Consider the following 15,102-nt stretch of genomic DNA (forward strand, 5'->3'; position numbering starts at 1 on the left):
GTTATCCGCGCATTTTTATGATAAGGGTTGTCTAACGAGGCTCAAGGCAACGAGACTTAGAATGCAGACCTAGGTGTATTTATGTTACTTACTACCTTTTAGTCGACGGGCAAAAAAGAAGATTTCAATGGGGCGAGCCGGGATTGAACCGGCGACCTCACGATGACAATGTCGGACTGTAGTGAACTTCAGTCGTGCGCTCTCCCAACTGAGCTATCACCCCTTGATATGAAGAGAAGTCTGAGATTTGCAAATCTAAGCGAGTGCGAATTTTCAAAGCCTTTGTCAAATTGTCAAAAAACCTTAAATTCGTGCACGCACCCGAACTTCGAACCACACCGGAGAGGGCCAATACCACAGAGCATTATATTTGAACACCATAATTATTAGTTGAATGCCTCACTTATCATATCTGGGGTAGGACAGGGTCATGGCTCTGAGTAGTAATATTATAGAGCATATACCTAGTTACCGACTTACATGAGGCTACCCTGGAATGCGAAGGCGGTTTAAGAGTATTACCCACTGAGCTAGCGCCTTTTCTGATCTTGATCTCGGCTTAAAAGAAGCGTCATGTATCACATTTCTACTTTGATTATAGTCAAGGTGACATGTATTTGCTTAATACTTGAGATATATGGTTTTTGAATTACAATTACTGCGCTCTTTTGAATGCGGCTAGTGAGGATGTTTAGATAATTTCGTGGTGTTCAATTAGAGAGCTTCAATGCCACAAAGAACACCAAAGATGGTGAATGGAGTAGAGATCAGAGTAAGAGATGAAATGAAGTGTAACGTGTAAACATAATTATGCTTTTGATTAAGGCTATCTCCGAACCCGGCTGCCTCCATGTATCATCTTCGCTGGTTTGGAAAACTAAAGCGATGGCCAAGACGTAAAAGCACTCCTGGTGATTACTTGATTGAAAGTTCTGACAATGTCTAGCTCTAAGTGACATATAGCTTTCCAATTGCTTTTGCATTGTTAGGAGCAAGATCGCCCGCCCAGGAGTCCAAAAAGCTCGTCACTCGACAGGTCGGTCTCCGCATTCTTCTAGGTTCTTTGCCTCTCTTTTGTTCTTGGTTCTGGTCGCGCATATGTGACTACCTTTCTTGTCTTTTTTTGCTCGCTTTTCTTTGCTTCTTCCGCATTCTCATCTAGACCGGCAGAGTTGCTCTTGGCTTCAACGCTCTATCAGACGGTAATGGCAGCCTAAATGAGATATTAGCATCGGTACTACTTAGTATATCATGCACCAGGTGATTTCTTAGCAAGAAGAGAATTTGCAGGAACCAAATACCTTGAAGAAAAGGATGGATGGCCAAGGGCCAGGATCCTCTCTCAAAAAAAAAAGATACAATGAGGCGACGGGGAAAACCGCGACTTTACTATTATCATATTAAATCCTGAGTATCTCCTGAATATTTAAGCTTCGGGATTCCCCTAAGCCCTCTTAGTTGGCCATGATTCCTATTCCATGAACGATTTACTCGAACTTTATAGGAGATCACGGTTCATTCCTTTTTGATGTAGAGAGTATTATATGACCGACAGTGAGGAGCTTGTTATGAACAATGGAGATAATAATTAATTAGTTGTCTACCTAGTAATTTCCAATTGATTCGCCTTCAAACAACGTATAAGTCAACACGGTTTTCGAGATACGGGTATTCTAGTTTGCCTAGGTTGGTCGGACAATGGTTTTACAACCAATGACCGATCGATTCTGAGAAATAGGTCATAGCTCGATATTCAAATTATAACCACCCATGTCCGATACCACGAAGCACTCCAAATCAACACTCTCCTCAAAAGCAACTGGGAAGCCGAAGCATCCATAACCTACAAATCTATTACAAAATGAAAACACATGTATTTAATAGCCACTGACCAATACCCTTACCACAAAACTTCAACCGAAGTGAGACGTTATCGTCCATTGTTATCTCGTTAAACAGCCCTAGATCCTAAATCAACGACTTCAGTTAGATAGCTATCAGCAATCGAATAATGCTTAAAGATAAGAAGATACTTTACAAAAAAGATACACATAGGGCAAAACAATCAGATAACTATCAGGTAAAAATAGGGAGGGAGATGGTGGGGGAAATAATGGAGCATGGTAGATAGAGAATCGTGAAAGTTTGGAACCCAAAAAAAAAAAAGAAATAGAAGATGGGGCGAGCCGGGATTGAACCGGCGACCTCACGATGACAATGTCGGACTGTAGTGAACTTCAGTCGTGCGCTCTCCCAACTGAGCTATCACCCCAATTTACGATTACATGGCCAACATTTCTCTAAATAATAGGCTTTCGAAATTTTCAAGTCTGCAAAACTTAGTCACGTCTAAAGGTCAGTTTGTGGACATTTGCGTGGCCATAATAATAATTGATATTTAGAAGAAGACAAAAAAAGAAGGCATATAATGGGGCGAGCCGGGATTGAACCGGCGACCTCACGATGACAATTGTCAGACTGTAGTGGACTTCAGTCGTGCGCTCTCCCAACTGAGCTATCACCCCTTTAGATGAGAGAACTTAAAGGGGTTTGTCAATCTTAAAAAAAAGGTGAAAGTCTAGTTAGGTGATAATTTGGTCGATCCCGAAGCTTCCTTCAGCAGGCAGGACTTTAAAAAAAAAAAAAAAAAAAAAAAAAAAAAAACTTCAGTCTGCGCTTTAATCACCATAGTATGAGACTTTGATACTTAATGGCTTTGCACTGTTTATTAATATTGATTGGTTTCGGTTACCCTAATGTATGGTAGGTAGGACTTACCCCAATTACAGAAACTCTACGGGGATTTATGAGGATGATAGTTAGCGTGTGGGTCACAAAAATAGATAAAAAAGAATGAGAATGGGGCGAGCCGGGATTGAACCGGCGACCTCACGATGACAATGTCGGACTGTAGTGAACTTCAGTCGTGCGCTCTCCCAACTGAGCTATCACCCCTCACATGGAATTAAGGTTAAAATCATGTCTACATAAATGACTTTTCAAATCGACGTGGATAAACCGGAGAATTTCAAAAACATCCATTGGTCAATTTGAAAACTGATCACGCCACAATGCAAGTCTAAGAGAGTAATCTCATGGTCAAGCGCACCTATATGTACGGCAAGTATGGATCGTTATATATGCTCAGGCACTAGCGAGCATATAAATACTTAATTTGAAAGGGTACCTAGTCGTGATCCATCGCTTAACCCAGTCCACAGTCATTATATATCTTCAAAGGTTCCCGATACGTCGACGCAGACCAACCAGCGGGGTCGTCGCGACTCCCTGATCAACAGACGCAAAAAATGGAATCCCTACCTTATCCACTCCATAAGTTGCAATGACTTCCTGGCCTCTATCAGACTTCAAATATTCGAGGAATTTGGTTATCTCTCTGCTGGTGCTAGATTTACCCAGTGGCATATGAAGGGCGTAACATGAATTCATGAGTGGATGAAAAGGATCCGTAGGCTCAAAGAAAATGGCCCAATTAGCCACAGTACGCCGACTGACCTGTTTCAGGAGAGTCGAGCGGTCCGTCAGTAGATACGCCCCGGTGGCAGTCGCAAAAGACACTGCATCTGCCGGGTTATAGGTAGTTTTGATATACCATTTCGAAGAATCAGACTTTCCTCCCATGGACAACGATGGCATCGGCGCCAGATTTCTCGTTCTTTGCACATAGTTGCTGATCCATCGTTTCTGTTGTAAAAAAGTGATTGACTCGAGGCGACTCGATCGAATGCTTCCTCAATGCACTTTGCTTGGCTGACACTGGCTGGGTCATGCTCTGGACCAACTAGTGTGAAGTGGTCATGGAATATACATCCGGCATTTTCAGCCCAGCCTTCGGAGACTGCAATCTCCTCCTGCTCACGCTCATACGTGAGGGCAATATCCACATATCCTTTGAGAAGGTCTGACATACCCAATCTTTAAGACAGCTTCGCCCTCTCCAAAAATTTCTAATGGGACCGAAGAGTTATCACCATGTTGTTGAATAGCAGTATGTGTTACTTTCGTCATTTTGAAAGCCGCAGGCGTGTACGTGAATCGAGGTGTATGAAGTGAGAGGTGGTCTAAATCTCTAGTGCGGGGTTAAAGATGATGTGCTGTGCGAGCCGGCTATGTTGGAGGCTATTGGCCGTTGCACTGTATGTAAAGAAAAGCTTTTTCCTATTATCTCAAGTATACTGGACTGAACATGCAAAAGTTTGTAAACCCGCAGTACTACGACGTGTGCTTGCTGCTATCAATATCGCCCTTTCTTGACTACGCGGCCACCAATCCTTCATACCAGATGTCAGGAAGTATTCTTCGCGTTATCAAGAATTACGAGCCATCCTTGTTCACAGAACCTTAACTCACGAGGGCTCTATAAAATACACAAGGAGACGAAAGAGTGCGCCAACGTAAGGTGATAAAAGGTCCGAACGACCTGTTATTCTGTGATCAATCTCTTAGACTGTTAGGCTCTTTTATCATATTTGTAGCCTTCCATTGGAGACGAAGCTCGATTTCAAAGCCCGAAAACAATCGTTTAGGCTGCTCTTCACGAGTAGCATTAATCTAGAGGATCTAATGGAAATAACTTCCACGAAGATTTCCCGACTAGAATCACTAATACTTCCTGTGTCATAGGTGCAAATATCAATGTGAAGACTGGGGCAAGAACCCAATGATGTGGATCTTTGATTCTCCGGGATGTTTCCCACTACCTTGCTGGAATGAGATGCCAAGAGAAAGATACAGGTAGCGATTTAACTTGGTCGAGTCTTGCCGGGGGGACCTTGAAGTCTACAGACTGGCAGTCAAATCTCCTCATTGAACGGTATATGCTGCATTGGGAGACAACATCCGCAATGCGCGATCGGCACTCGGACCTGGAATTGAATAAGCGCATCACATTGCTTAAAAAAAGAAGCTACAAAGTATACTTCAGACAGGTGGCTCAATAATCTTGTATGACCGTTTTGTTTTGGTTGGAGGAAAGAAAAGAGCACAAAAGAATGAAGTGTTCAATCGACAGGGAAAGACCCAAGCTCTGAGTGCAGTTTATTGTTAGCGGAAAGTTTCCGTTCTCAGTGCCGTCTATGTATATTCCTGGCCCAACAGATAGGTGGAGCCACAATATAGCCTTTTTTGGTTAGTTTATCCGATGCTCGAGAGTCCAGTGTTGTTGAAATTTCCAACAGTGAGGAGAAAAGCGACGGCGGATGTACCTTGTTTGTTGAGTCAAGCGAAGCATTCAAGATCCATCGCATGTTGCACTCAATGACCAATTACTATCAATGCGCTTATGATTCGGGGGCTTTGTTCAGTATTCTTCGTATACAAGTCTCTTTGAGTTTCTGGGTTTTTATGACAGGGTCTCTTCGCCAAAGTTCCGGTGCTCGGGCAATGAGCTTGCCTCTTTGTACTTAAACAATGGTCGAGATTAGATATGGATTTAGACAGGTTAGAAACAAGGTCATAAAAACACATCGACAATGAGAATAAGAATATAGAAGGAGCGATGCCACCGAAGACTAAGAGAAGAAGTAAAAAGGCGGTAATAGCCGGTATTGTGGAGATATTTGATGGTTGAAATTGGATAAAGGACTTGTGAGCCTTGGACAAAATCCTCCGAACAGAATGTAGGAGTTGATGTGGGGTAGATACTCTGTAGATATTAGAAAGAAGCTGATCTACGAGTCCCAAGTGGACATATTGTACAGTGAGTGTGTTTCTAATCACCAAGATACCAGGAGGTATGTTAAACGGCATCGAAAATAGCTATTGTCGATGCCCCATGTATTATCACCTAACGTTGCGGTGCAGTCTCTTAGATCTCTTAGACATGTATATACATGGAGAGCCGCATATCCGATCCGAGTGGGCAAAACCGGGAAAATACGAAACATGGTCCTCGGTCGCACTGCCACCGAGATGTCATGCACGATCGTATAGGCCCGAGTTTTACCCTTTGACCCCGGACGGAGCAGTTTGTAGAGCAACCATGGCTTCTTCCTGAAGCACCCGAATCACAATTCAAGGGAAAAGTTAGTGAATTCGGTGGCAACCGGGTAGACTGTCACGTGTAGTCACGTGTACCCCGGTCCGCAAAATCGAAGAAAAAGTCGTCGACCCGCAGCCCCGACCTTATCTCATCCACTTGTTGCTGGTTCAGCCTACCTTCCATTACTTGGCCCGGACTGCCATCCACTTGTCGATCTTTCGGCCTTTCAATTCACATTAACGATCTCGTCTACTCCCGTCACCTTCGAGACGCCGTCTACCGTTCCCGAGTGATCGCGTCACTATCCCGGCCTTCCGACTCGTCATCCCCTTATCACACGACCTTTCCTCACATTAACACATAATGGATCACACTCGGGATCCTTGCCCCTGGGTCGCCTTGAGCGATTTTGGTGGTGCTTTCTGCATGGGTGTATGTTTTGGTCGACGCGTAGCGTCAGTCGCGATGAGATCGGATACTGATTGATGCTTCCAGGCCATCGGTGGTGCTGTCTGGCACGGTGTTAAGGGTTTCCGCAACAGCCCCTATGGTGAGCGCCGGATAGGTGCACTCACTGCCATCAAGGCTCGTGCGCCTGTGCTTGGTGGAAACTTCGGTGTTTGGGTATGATTGCGTCACAAATGTTCAGGAGTGCGAACTTGTACTGACACATCTTTAGGGTGGCTTGTTCTCAACATTCGACTGCGCCATTAAGGGTATTCGAAAGAAGGTATGTCTATCGACGAAGCTCATTATACCGAGAAAACATGTCATTGACAATTGGGGAAATTCTAGGAAGATCCTTGGAACGCCATTACCGCCGGTTTCTTTACCGGTGGTGCCCTTGCCGTCCGTGGTGGTGTTAAGGCCGCCCGTAATTCCGCCATCATGTGTGCTGTCTTCCTTGCCGTTATCGAGGGTGTCGGTATTGGTTTCCAGCGAATGATGGCCGACAACACAAAGCTCGAGGTATGCTTAGCTTCCTGCGAAGAAATGTGATTGACTTTGGCCTATGAACTTCTCACTAACATGGATTTGAATTTAGCTCCCTCCTCCTCCTCCCTCTGAGCAGAAGGCTCTTGCTTAAACCCCCCTTGTCATCAATACGATCGATTCATACTCTTGGCCGACGGCCCTTACTTCTCTTCGATATCTGTCTTCATAACATCCCCACATTGAGTCTCTCTTCTCAGGTGTTCGGTTCTGCTCATCATTTTAAAACGACATGGCATAGAGTTCCTGTTTTCGTTTTCCTTTACGCTTTTTATACCGCCTTCTCGGCTTGTGTTTCCGAGCAATGTGTTTCTGTGGACGGCGGGTTTATCAACATGGCTGGTTCCTAAGACCGGCGCATGTGTTCGTTTCGTGGCCGGGTGGCCCACCCAAAAGAATTTCTCTACTCTGATGAAAAAAGCGGTTTGGAGATGGGTCCGTGGTGGATTCTTGTACATTAACGCATCGCTAACAGCATAATACACATTTACTCTGCATATATTGATTCCGGCTTCGATGATCTTGATATTATATGACGGTGAAAGGACATTCTGTTTGCAGGGATTCTTATCTTTATCATGCAGGTTCAAGCGGACTTCTAGCCGCGCATCTCCGTTACTCCGCTTTATCTGCACCGACTCCTTTCCCCTCACGAACACCACATCCTGCAAGCACATTCACCTCCCAGTTGCGGCAATGTCTAAAACATCAGCAACTTTCAAACCTGCATTGATCCTACACGGAGGTGCAGGAAATCTTATACGCGCCACCCTTCCACCGGAACTCTACGCCGCCTATCACGCCTCGCTACAGTCTTATCTCCGCTCCACCCATGCACTCCTCACCAACGGTGCCTCGGCTCTCGATGCCGCGGTACATGCCGTATCCCTAATGGAAGATGATGAGCTCTTCAATTGCGGACGGGGCAGCGTTTTCACTACAGCGGGGACAATCGAGATGGAGGCCTCCGTGATGGTGACATCAGTACAGAGTTTGACCGCCAATCTTGAAGGCACAATAAAGCGCGGCGCGGGCGTAATGGGCGTGAAGAATGTCCGACACCCTATTCGTCTTGCGCGCGAGTCTCTCCTACGCACTGGGTACCATGTGGATGGCAAAAGGAGCAATGATGGCGGCTCTTTGCACTCTCAACTACACGGTCCCCAGGTAGAGAAATTGGCCCGCGAATGGGGACTAGAGTTCAAGTCCAACGAATGGTTTTGGACAAAGCGTCGCTGGGACGAGCATCAGCGGGGGTTGAAGGGAGAGGCGGAGCCCCTCTCACTTAGCCAGGGCACTGTCGGCTGTGTTTGTTTAGATCGGTGGGGGAATTTGGCCGTTGCTACCAGCACTGGTGGGATGACGAATAAATTACCCGGTCGAATTGGAGATACTCCGACTCTTGGTGCTGGCTTTTGGGCCGAGTCATGGGATGAAATTGTGTCGGAGAATAAACTAGCTGCGGCAGCATCTTCTTCCCTGTCATTTGGAGGTTACTTACAGGAAGCAAAAGGCTGGCTGGCGGACTGTTTGCCTCCCTTCCTGAGGGATTCCCGTGCTTTATCCTATAAGTCTCTTCCAACTGGCTCGCAGATAGACCGGGCAGACCCTGGCTCCGAAAAGCGCGCCGTATGTTACGAGGGTCCATCTGCTCATACTTCCAAGAAACGTGCTATGGCAGTGTCAGGAACGGGAAATGGTGATTCATTCCTTCGTGTTGCGGCTGCGCATACCGTAGCTGCAATGCTGCGTTTTTCTGCCCCCGGTCTTACTCTGGCTGATGCTGTTACTGCGGTAGCTGGCCCTGGTGGTGAGCTACAACGTTCTGCTGGACAGCGATGGAACATTACTGGCGAGGGCGAGGGTGGCATTATCGGCATTGAAGCCGATTCCACACCGGCTGCTGGTGGACAATTGCGCCGGGGCAAGGTCGTTTTTGACTTCAATTCTGGGGGAATGTGGCGTGCATGGATTGAAGAGGATAGCAATGGAAAAGAGAGTGAGAGGATTATGGTTTTCCGAGAGGAATACCAATAAACTCCGGGGTCTCTTTAGAGTACAACAAGGTTTTGTTCTAGTTAACCTTAGAGATAACCTCATTGAATGTTAGATAAACCAGGGTCTCGTATCCAAGGCTTTGAGGGCTGGAAAAAAATCTTCATTTCAACACAAATGTAAGGTACCTAGTATTCCCTACAAATTACGTGGGCTGGTCTTTTGACGACCTCAACGATGGCCCAGTGTCTGCATTATCTATGTCATTCCTAGTTCTCTCGGTGTAACTTTCTCCATTTTAACATCCGTGTACCTTCAACTTCCCCCAATAGGATGTCCTGTATAAAGCCAATATATGCACCCCTTGCATACGACCTTGTTTCTGTATAACCGATGATCATCCGTAGCCAGCCATCATCATTCCGGGTCCATTATTTAAGAATCTATCCTCGAGGTCGTCAATATACTTTAAATTCTCTTACCTTCCCTACATTACCTTTCTTGTTCCAACCTCTTTGAGCTGTATCCTCATTTTTATTATACCTATATTTCAAGATGATGTCTTACAAGCTCCTGGCTCTCACGCTTTTCTCCTGTGCAGTTTCTGCAGCAACACCAGCAACGACAGCAACACCCAAGGTATGTATTCTCTTTCAATTGTGTTCTTGGTAGATCGAAAGCTCAAGGAAGAAATATTATCACAGCCTCCAGCCATTCTCTATTCTAAGGAACCATGCGCTGGGAAAACGATTGAGATCCCAGCAAATGGAACCTGCACTCTGCTCCCCAAGGAATTGTAAGCACAGCCCCAAGATGCCGGATTAGAAATGAAGCTCATGACCACTAGGCAAAAAAACATCAACGGAGCCAAACTTCCAGTTGACGTTGTCTGCGACTTCTACACGTGAGTTGCAATTGATCCCCTCATAAGAAGCGGACACGATACTAATGATGCTTTCTAGCGACAAAACATGCCAGGCGAAGGATGCACTTTACATTGGAATGGAGGATCCCGGCGTTTGCAGCTTCAGCAAGGAGGAGATCCAGAACAAGACCGTGAGCGTTTACTGTTATGATGGCTCGGCCATTTATGACGATGAATAGATATCCGCCTATGAAATATCTACACTTGCCTTTACCTAGATCATACTATTCTTTTTCTTGAAAGATGCTGCGCAGGAACAATTTCTTGGGATTGTTCGGATGAATTGACCGTCATTGGTTCATTGAATTTAGAACACAAGAGACATTGGTAATTAATACTCTAAAAGCATGTTCGTCCCAGTCTTACAGCTGAAAAATGTCGACCCATAGCCCCCAAGTTGATATGTGATCATTTTGACTTGATGAACGGTCGAAAGCCACCAAATCATGTCCAGTCATTAATTTAGAGCCTGTACAACAGAGGGTGATTCCGTAAAGAAAAGAGCAGTCATCGTCCGAACAAAAACAAAAAGAAACTCCGATAGGGGGAATCGAACCCCCGGCTGTCGTGTGAGAGACGACGATGTTAGCCACTACACCATATCGGACTGCTGTGGTGGAGTTTAAAAAAATTCGAACTAGATTCTTAGATCACGGTTTAGGTTTAGCGCCGGGTGTCCTTAGCCTCCTGTCCTTGGCGGTATATATTGTTCCGACTTCCCCTTCCGCCCCATCATTTCATATTTTCCTTTTCGTCCTCCTCCTTTCAGTCTACGGGTGAGGTATCCTGCCATTGCTCCAGATCACCGAGCTCCTAGGCTCTGCCAATCTTTAATCATCTGGAAATTCCGTATTTACCATGAAAAGGTGCTGCCACAAGTGCACTGGAACAGAGTTTACTTCGATAGCTTACTTCGATCAATTTGACCAAGACGCTGGTCTCTTTCGTGCGGCTTGCTTGAGTGGTTATTACTACTGTTTGGCTAATTTGACCATGGTGTGTTAATGTGGTTATGTTTAATGGAGCTTAAGGAAATGTATATCTGCGCATAGTTGGCTCGCATTTGTCGGCCTATAAGATTGGCTTAATATCAGCACCCCGATCGAGCAGAATCTCCACCACTCTACCCTGATCTTTAGCTAAGGCTGCCAAAAGCGCGGTTCCATATCGTCCACCTTGGGCGTTGACGTCAGCACCTCGATTTAGAAGGATATGTACCACCTTCTCGTGTCCATAGGCTGATGCGAACTGAAGAGCATTGCCGTATACTCCACCTTGCGCGTTCACGTCGGCACCTTCATCAAGCAGCATCTGTACTAAGCCTTCATGGCCTTCAGATGATGCAACTTCGAGCGCGGACCCAAATTTCGGGCTTGAAGCATTTATATCAACGCCTAGATCAAGCAAGATCCGCACTATCTCCTCACTGTTTCTAACGCATGCGGCCTGGAGTGCAGTACCAAATGATCCTCCTTGAGCCTTCGGATTAGCACCATGGCTCAGTAAATTCTGCACTATTTTCGTACAGCCTTTGTGTGACGCGGCCTGGAGCGCATTGCCAAATGTTCCGCCTTGAGCGTTCACGTTGGCACCTCGATCCAGCAAACTTTGCACCATATTCTCTTGGCCTCCATATGCTGCCGCTTGGAGCGAATCGCCAAAAAGTTCACTTTCAAAATGTATATCAGCACCTTGATCTATCAGCATCTGCAGTATCTTTTCGTGACCCGAAGATGCTGCTGCCACAAGCGCATTCGTATATGCCCCACCCAGACTATGTATGTCGGCACCATGGTCAAGGAGTATATTTACCACTTTCTCATGACCGTGAAATACGGCGGCCTGTAGTGCATTGCCGAAGTGTCCGCATTGCGAATTCACATCAGCACCGTGATCCAGTAGTAACCGTACCAACTCCTCATGACCTTTAGAGGACGCAACCTGGAGTGCGTTTCCATCTCGTCCAATTAGACGATTCACGTCAGCACCTCGATCAAGCAGGACCTGAACCACCTTTCTATGATCTTTCAACACTGCAGCCTGGAGCGCATCGCAGCTGCTGCCATACAGTCCATCTCTAGCGTTTATATCAGCACCATGATCAAGAAGACACTGGATTATCGTGTCATGGCCTTTGCTGGAGGCCGCTACAAGTGCGTGGCAATATCTTTCACCTGAATCATTGGCGTCCGCACCATTATCAAGGAGGATCTGCACTACTTCCTTATAGCCATAAGTCGAGGCCATTAGAAGAGCATTGCCATCTCGTCCGCCTCGGCAATTGACGTCGACACCATGATCGACCAGCATCTGCACCACACTTTGGTGACCTTTAGACGATGCTTCCAGAATCGGATTGGTTCCTCCCACTCGAAGATTCACATCGGCGCCTCGATCGAGCAGAATCTTTACCACCTTTTCATGTCCTTGAGATGCTGCCGCCAGAAGCGCATTGTTCCATTTTCCACCTGTCGCATGAACAGCATCTGATATGCTAGCTTCATCTCCTAAATTTGCTATAAGGGCACTTAAGACATCATGTAGTCCAAGAAGGGCCGTGTAGTACAAAGGCAGCGGTATATCTTCGACTGCACGCTCAAATTCCACAGATGTGTTCCATGGACGATCTAAATCGTGTAGACGTACCCATGTCACAAAAGAGTCTGTCTTTCCCGCAAAGAGTCTCAGCACTAGGTCTTGGCAAGGGCTGCCATAATGATGAAACCATTGCATAGCAGCAAAGTGCGCCAATGGAAACTCTTCAAGCTTCGCCATATCCAATACTCCGTCAGAGAGCATTGGCTCTAAGAGGTACACTAGGAGAATCTGTGCCATCTCTGTGTTGGCTAGTTCTTTTCGAATTGCGAACTTTGCTGCTTCCGACCTTACAACACGCTCTGATTCGAGGTACTCCTGCACGGAGAAGTGGGCTATGCGAGCGATTCGGACTTCTAGTCCTGTGTCGTCCTCAACTGTTGAGAGCTCTATTAGACCACGACAGACTTCGACAAGATCATCTTCTTCCTCATATATCCGACCATGGTCAAGGTGCGGTGGTTCCCTCAGATCCACAGCATGCGCATGGATCAACTCCTTGATAGTGAGTGGTCGATTGGAAACACAAAGAACGGTTAGAAATCGCCGCACGTCTTCGATATGCTCTTCGTCAATGCTACATAGAATTCGCTGATATGTTCCGTCTAGATCACGGGGCAGAGAGGTTAAGCATTCGTCAAGCTGATTCCGATTTCGAGCCCGTTTGAGCGCCAGGAATTGACACTCTATATATCTGAATCTGTTAATATGTTAGCCAAAGCCTTTATTAGCTCTCTACCTGTCGTAACTTACACCCCCTGTGCCTTTTCTGTCAATCTATCTTGGATCTCACTATGGCGCTCCTTCCACTTTTGAAGTTTTGGGTCATTGTTGAGCTGATAGGAAACAAAGTTGACGATATCCTTATCTATCTCAACATTTTTCATCGAGATATCTTGGTCGTCAGAGATTGCTAGTGCTTGGCGAATATCAACCTCATCACGGCTAGTGACTAAAAGGTGTAGACCGGGCAAGCCCCACTGCTGCATCGCGTTTATCGCACTCAAAACGCTGTCCCTTTTAGTATCACGAGGACTTTCATCTAACGCATCAATCAAAAGATAAGTCTCGCTGAATCGAGATATGATTTTTCGAAGGCAATCAAGTAGCGCATCCACTGGAGGACTGCTGTGTCTATACAGTGCGTGCAATTTTTCCAAACTCTCTTCACAGTGATAGAGTTGTGCCAATAGCTGTACCAACAGAGCACGTAGCATTCCGGAAATATCTTGCTTCGACTCGTCATTGAATGAAAAGTAGAAATACCCTACACCAATCGTAACATCGACGCCGTTTTGCCGATTGTTTTTTTCATGCAGCATATGTTGAATTGCCGTCGAGCACAGGACTGATTTTCCAGATCCGGCAAAGCCATTGATCCAGAGAAAAGACTTGCGCTTCACTAGCCAATCTTGAAAATGGGGACTCTGGATGAACCAAAGCCCTGTCCCCGTGTGCCGCTTAGGGCATATATCATTATGATTAATGCTCGCATCTGGGGCCTGAAGCCATTCACAAATTGTGGATGATATCTGATTCGCTGCCGTACTTTTGAGCAGAGATTTGAGGTCAGACATTCCATCGTCAAGCCGATTCTGGTTCTTCAGCTGCAGCACGTTCAAAGCAAGAGATAAGCGATCCTGAATCTCTTCAATGTCTTCTTCAAGCTTCTGTAGAGTACTTTTCCGGAATGGATAAGTTGCCTGGCGTCCAAAGAATTTGATCCGGGAGGTATAACCCGCAGCGGAGGTTTTCTGAAATTTCTGGCACTCAGCCTGCAGCTCCTTTATGATGGCATGGCAACCCTGCGTAGATTTCATGATTTCTTGAAGCAGTGCATCCGTCCCAGGCTGGCGATCTTGGAGAGCACCTCCAAGGGACCTGAAAATAGCCAAAAGACTCTCCAAACTTTGCGTAATCTTGGCTATATCGCTAGTTTGATGTTTGAATGCAGAATAGAAATCAACCAGAGACTGGGTGACTTGGATACCGAGCGATAACAGCCCAGCAACTCCAGATGCGATGGAAAGCGGGTCTGCCATAATGATCAATCTCCTGAAGAGGGCTAACGATGTAAGTGATGGAGAGTCCGAATATCCGAATGAGCATCATCAGGAAGAAAGAAATAGACTGTGATGAAGCGGGGTATGGCTCTCCTAGTGCCAAGCTACTGGAGCTGAGAGTAAGCAGCCAGCTTTCCTTGATACGAGAGGAAGGCTGAGTATTTAGTCTTCACCAGTACATTTTAGCCGAGCAGGTATGGGAGCTGATTGAGAAAAATTTATTCATCAAGTATGCCTAGGGGGACATCACCAAGGAACTGGTCCTCTCTCATAGTAGACAGTAGCCGGAGAATCGATTCATCCTATTGGAATTCTTTTCTTCCCTCACTGTTCCTGAATCTAAACAAACGTGAGCACACAGTCGGATCCGCGCGAGGCTTAAACCTCCAGTTGCACGATAACAGACACTTCAGCATTTTGGTCATTGCCTACAGGTGGCGACCACTACCTAATTCCTGCTTTTGCTTCTTTTTGTTTGATTTGATTTTGGTATTTACTAGGCCCCGCTTTAAACCCCACACGAACCACAT

The 15,102-nt window shown here is 46.0% G+C and overlaps 5 protein-coding genes across 5 annotated transcripts; 3 read left to right on the forward strand and 2 right to left on the reverse strand.

The window, feature by feature from the left end:
* Positions 1-3,625: 3,625 nt before the first annotated feature.
* Positions 3,626-3,929, reverse strand: N7484_004361 (uncharacterized protein; the record flags this gene model as incomplete). The annotated part of the gene is made up of 2 exons (XM_057114781.1): positions 3,626-3,705; positions 3,728-3,929. The coding sequence occupies 2 exons, from the start codon at positions 3,927-3,929 to the stop codon at positions 3,626-3,628; spliced, it is 282 nt and encodes a 93-aa protein (XP_056974921.1).
* Positions 3,930-6,364: 2,435 nt separating this feature from the next.
* Positions 6,365-7,088, forward strand: N7484_004362 (protein transporter TIM17; the record flags this gene model as incomplete). Its single annotated transcript, XM_057114782.1, has 5 exons — positions 6,365-6,433; positions 6,497-6,625; positions 6,681-6,731; positions 6,797-6,970; positions 7,047-7,088. The coding sequence occupies 5 exons, from the start codon at positions 6,365-6,367 to the stop codon at positions 7,086-7,088; spliced, it is 465 nt and encodes a 154-aa protein (XP_056974922.1).
* A 602-nt stretch (positions 7,089-7,690) lies between these two features.
* On the forward strand, positions 7,691-9,031 carry N7484_004363 (isoaspartyl peptidase/L-asparaginase; the record flags this gene model as incomplete). Its single annotated transcript, XM_057114783.1, has 1 exon — positions 7,691-9,031. One exon carries the CDS (start codon positions 7,691-7,693, stop codon positions 9,029-9,031), a length of 1,341 nt encoding a protein of 446 aa, XP_056974923.1.
* A 513-nt stretch (positions 9,032-9,544) lies between these two features.
* N7484_004364 (uncharacterized protein) lies at positions 9,545-10,093 on the forward strand (the record flags this gene model as incomplete). Its single annotated transcript, XM_057114784.1, has 4 exons — positions 9,545-9,628; positions 9,694-9,785; positions 9,837-9,893; positions 9,952-10,093. The coding sequence occupies 4 exons, from the start codon at positions 9,545-9,547 to the stop codon at positions 10,091-10,093; spliced, it is 375 nt and encodes a 124-aa protein (XP_056974924.1).
* Positions 10,094-10,985: 892 nt separating this feature from the next.
* On the reverse strand, positions 10,986-14,551 carry N7484_004365 (uncharacterized protein; the record flags this gene model as incomplete). Its single annotated transcript, XM_057114785.1, has 2 exons — positions 10,986-13,209; positions 13,263-14,551. 2 exons carry the CDS (start codon positions 14,549-14,551, stop codon positions 10,986-10,988), a joined length of 3,513 nt encoding a protein of 1,170 aa, XP_056974925.1.
* Positions 14,552-15,102: the final 551 nt, after the last annotated feature.

This window comes from Penicillium longicatenatum, assembly GCF_028827895.1.
Source record: "Penicillium longicatenatum strain IBT 33135 chromosome Unknown contig_2_segment0_segment0, whole genome shotgun sequence".
NCBI classification, from domain to species: Eukaryota; Fungi; Ascomycota; class Eurotiomycetes; order Eurotiales; family Aspergillaceae; genus Penicillium; species Penicillium longicatenatum.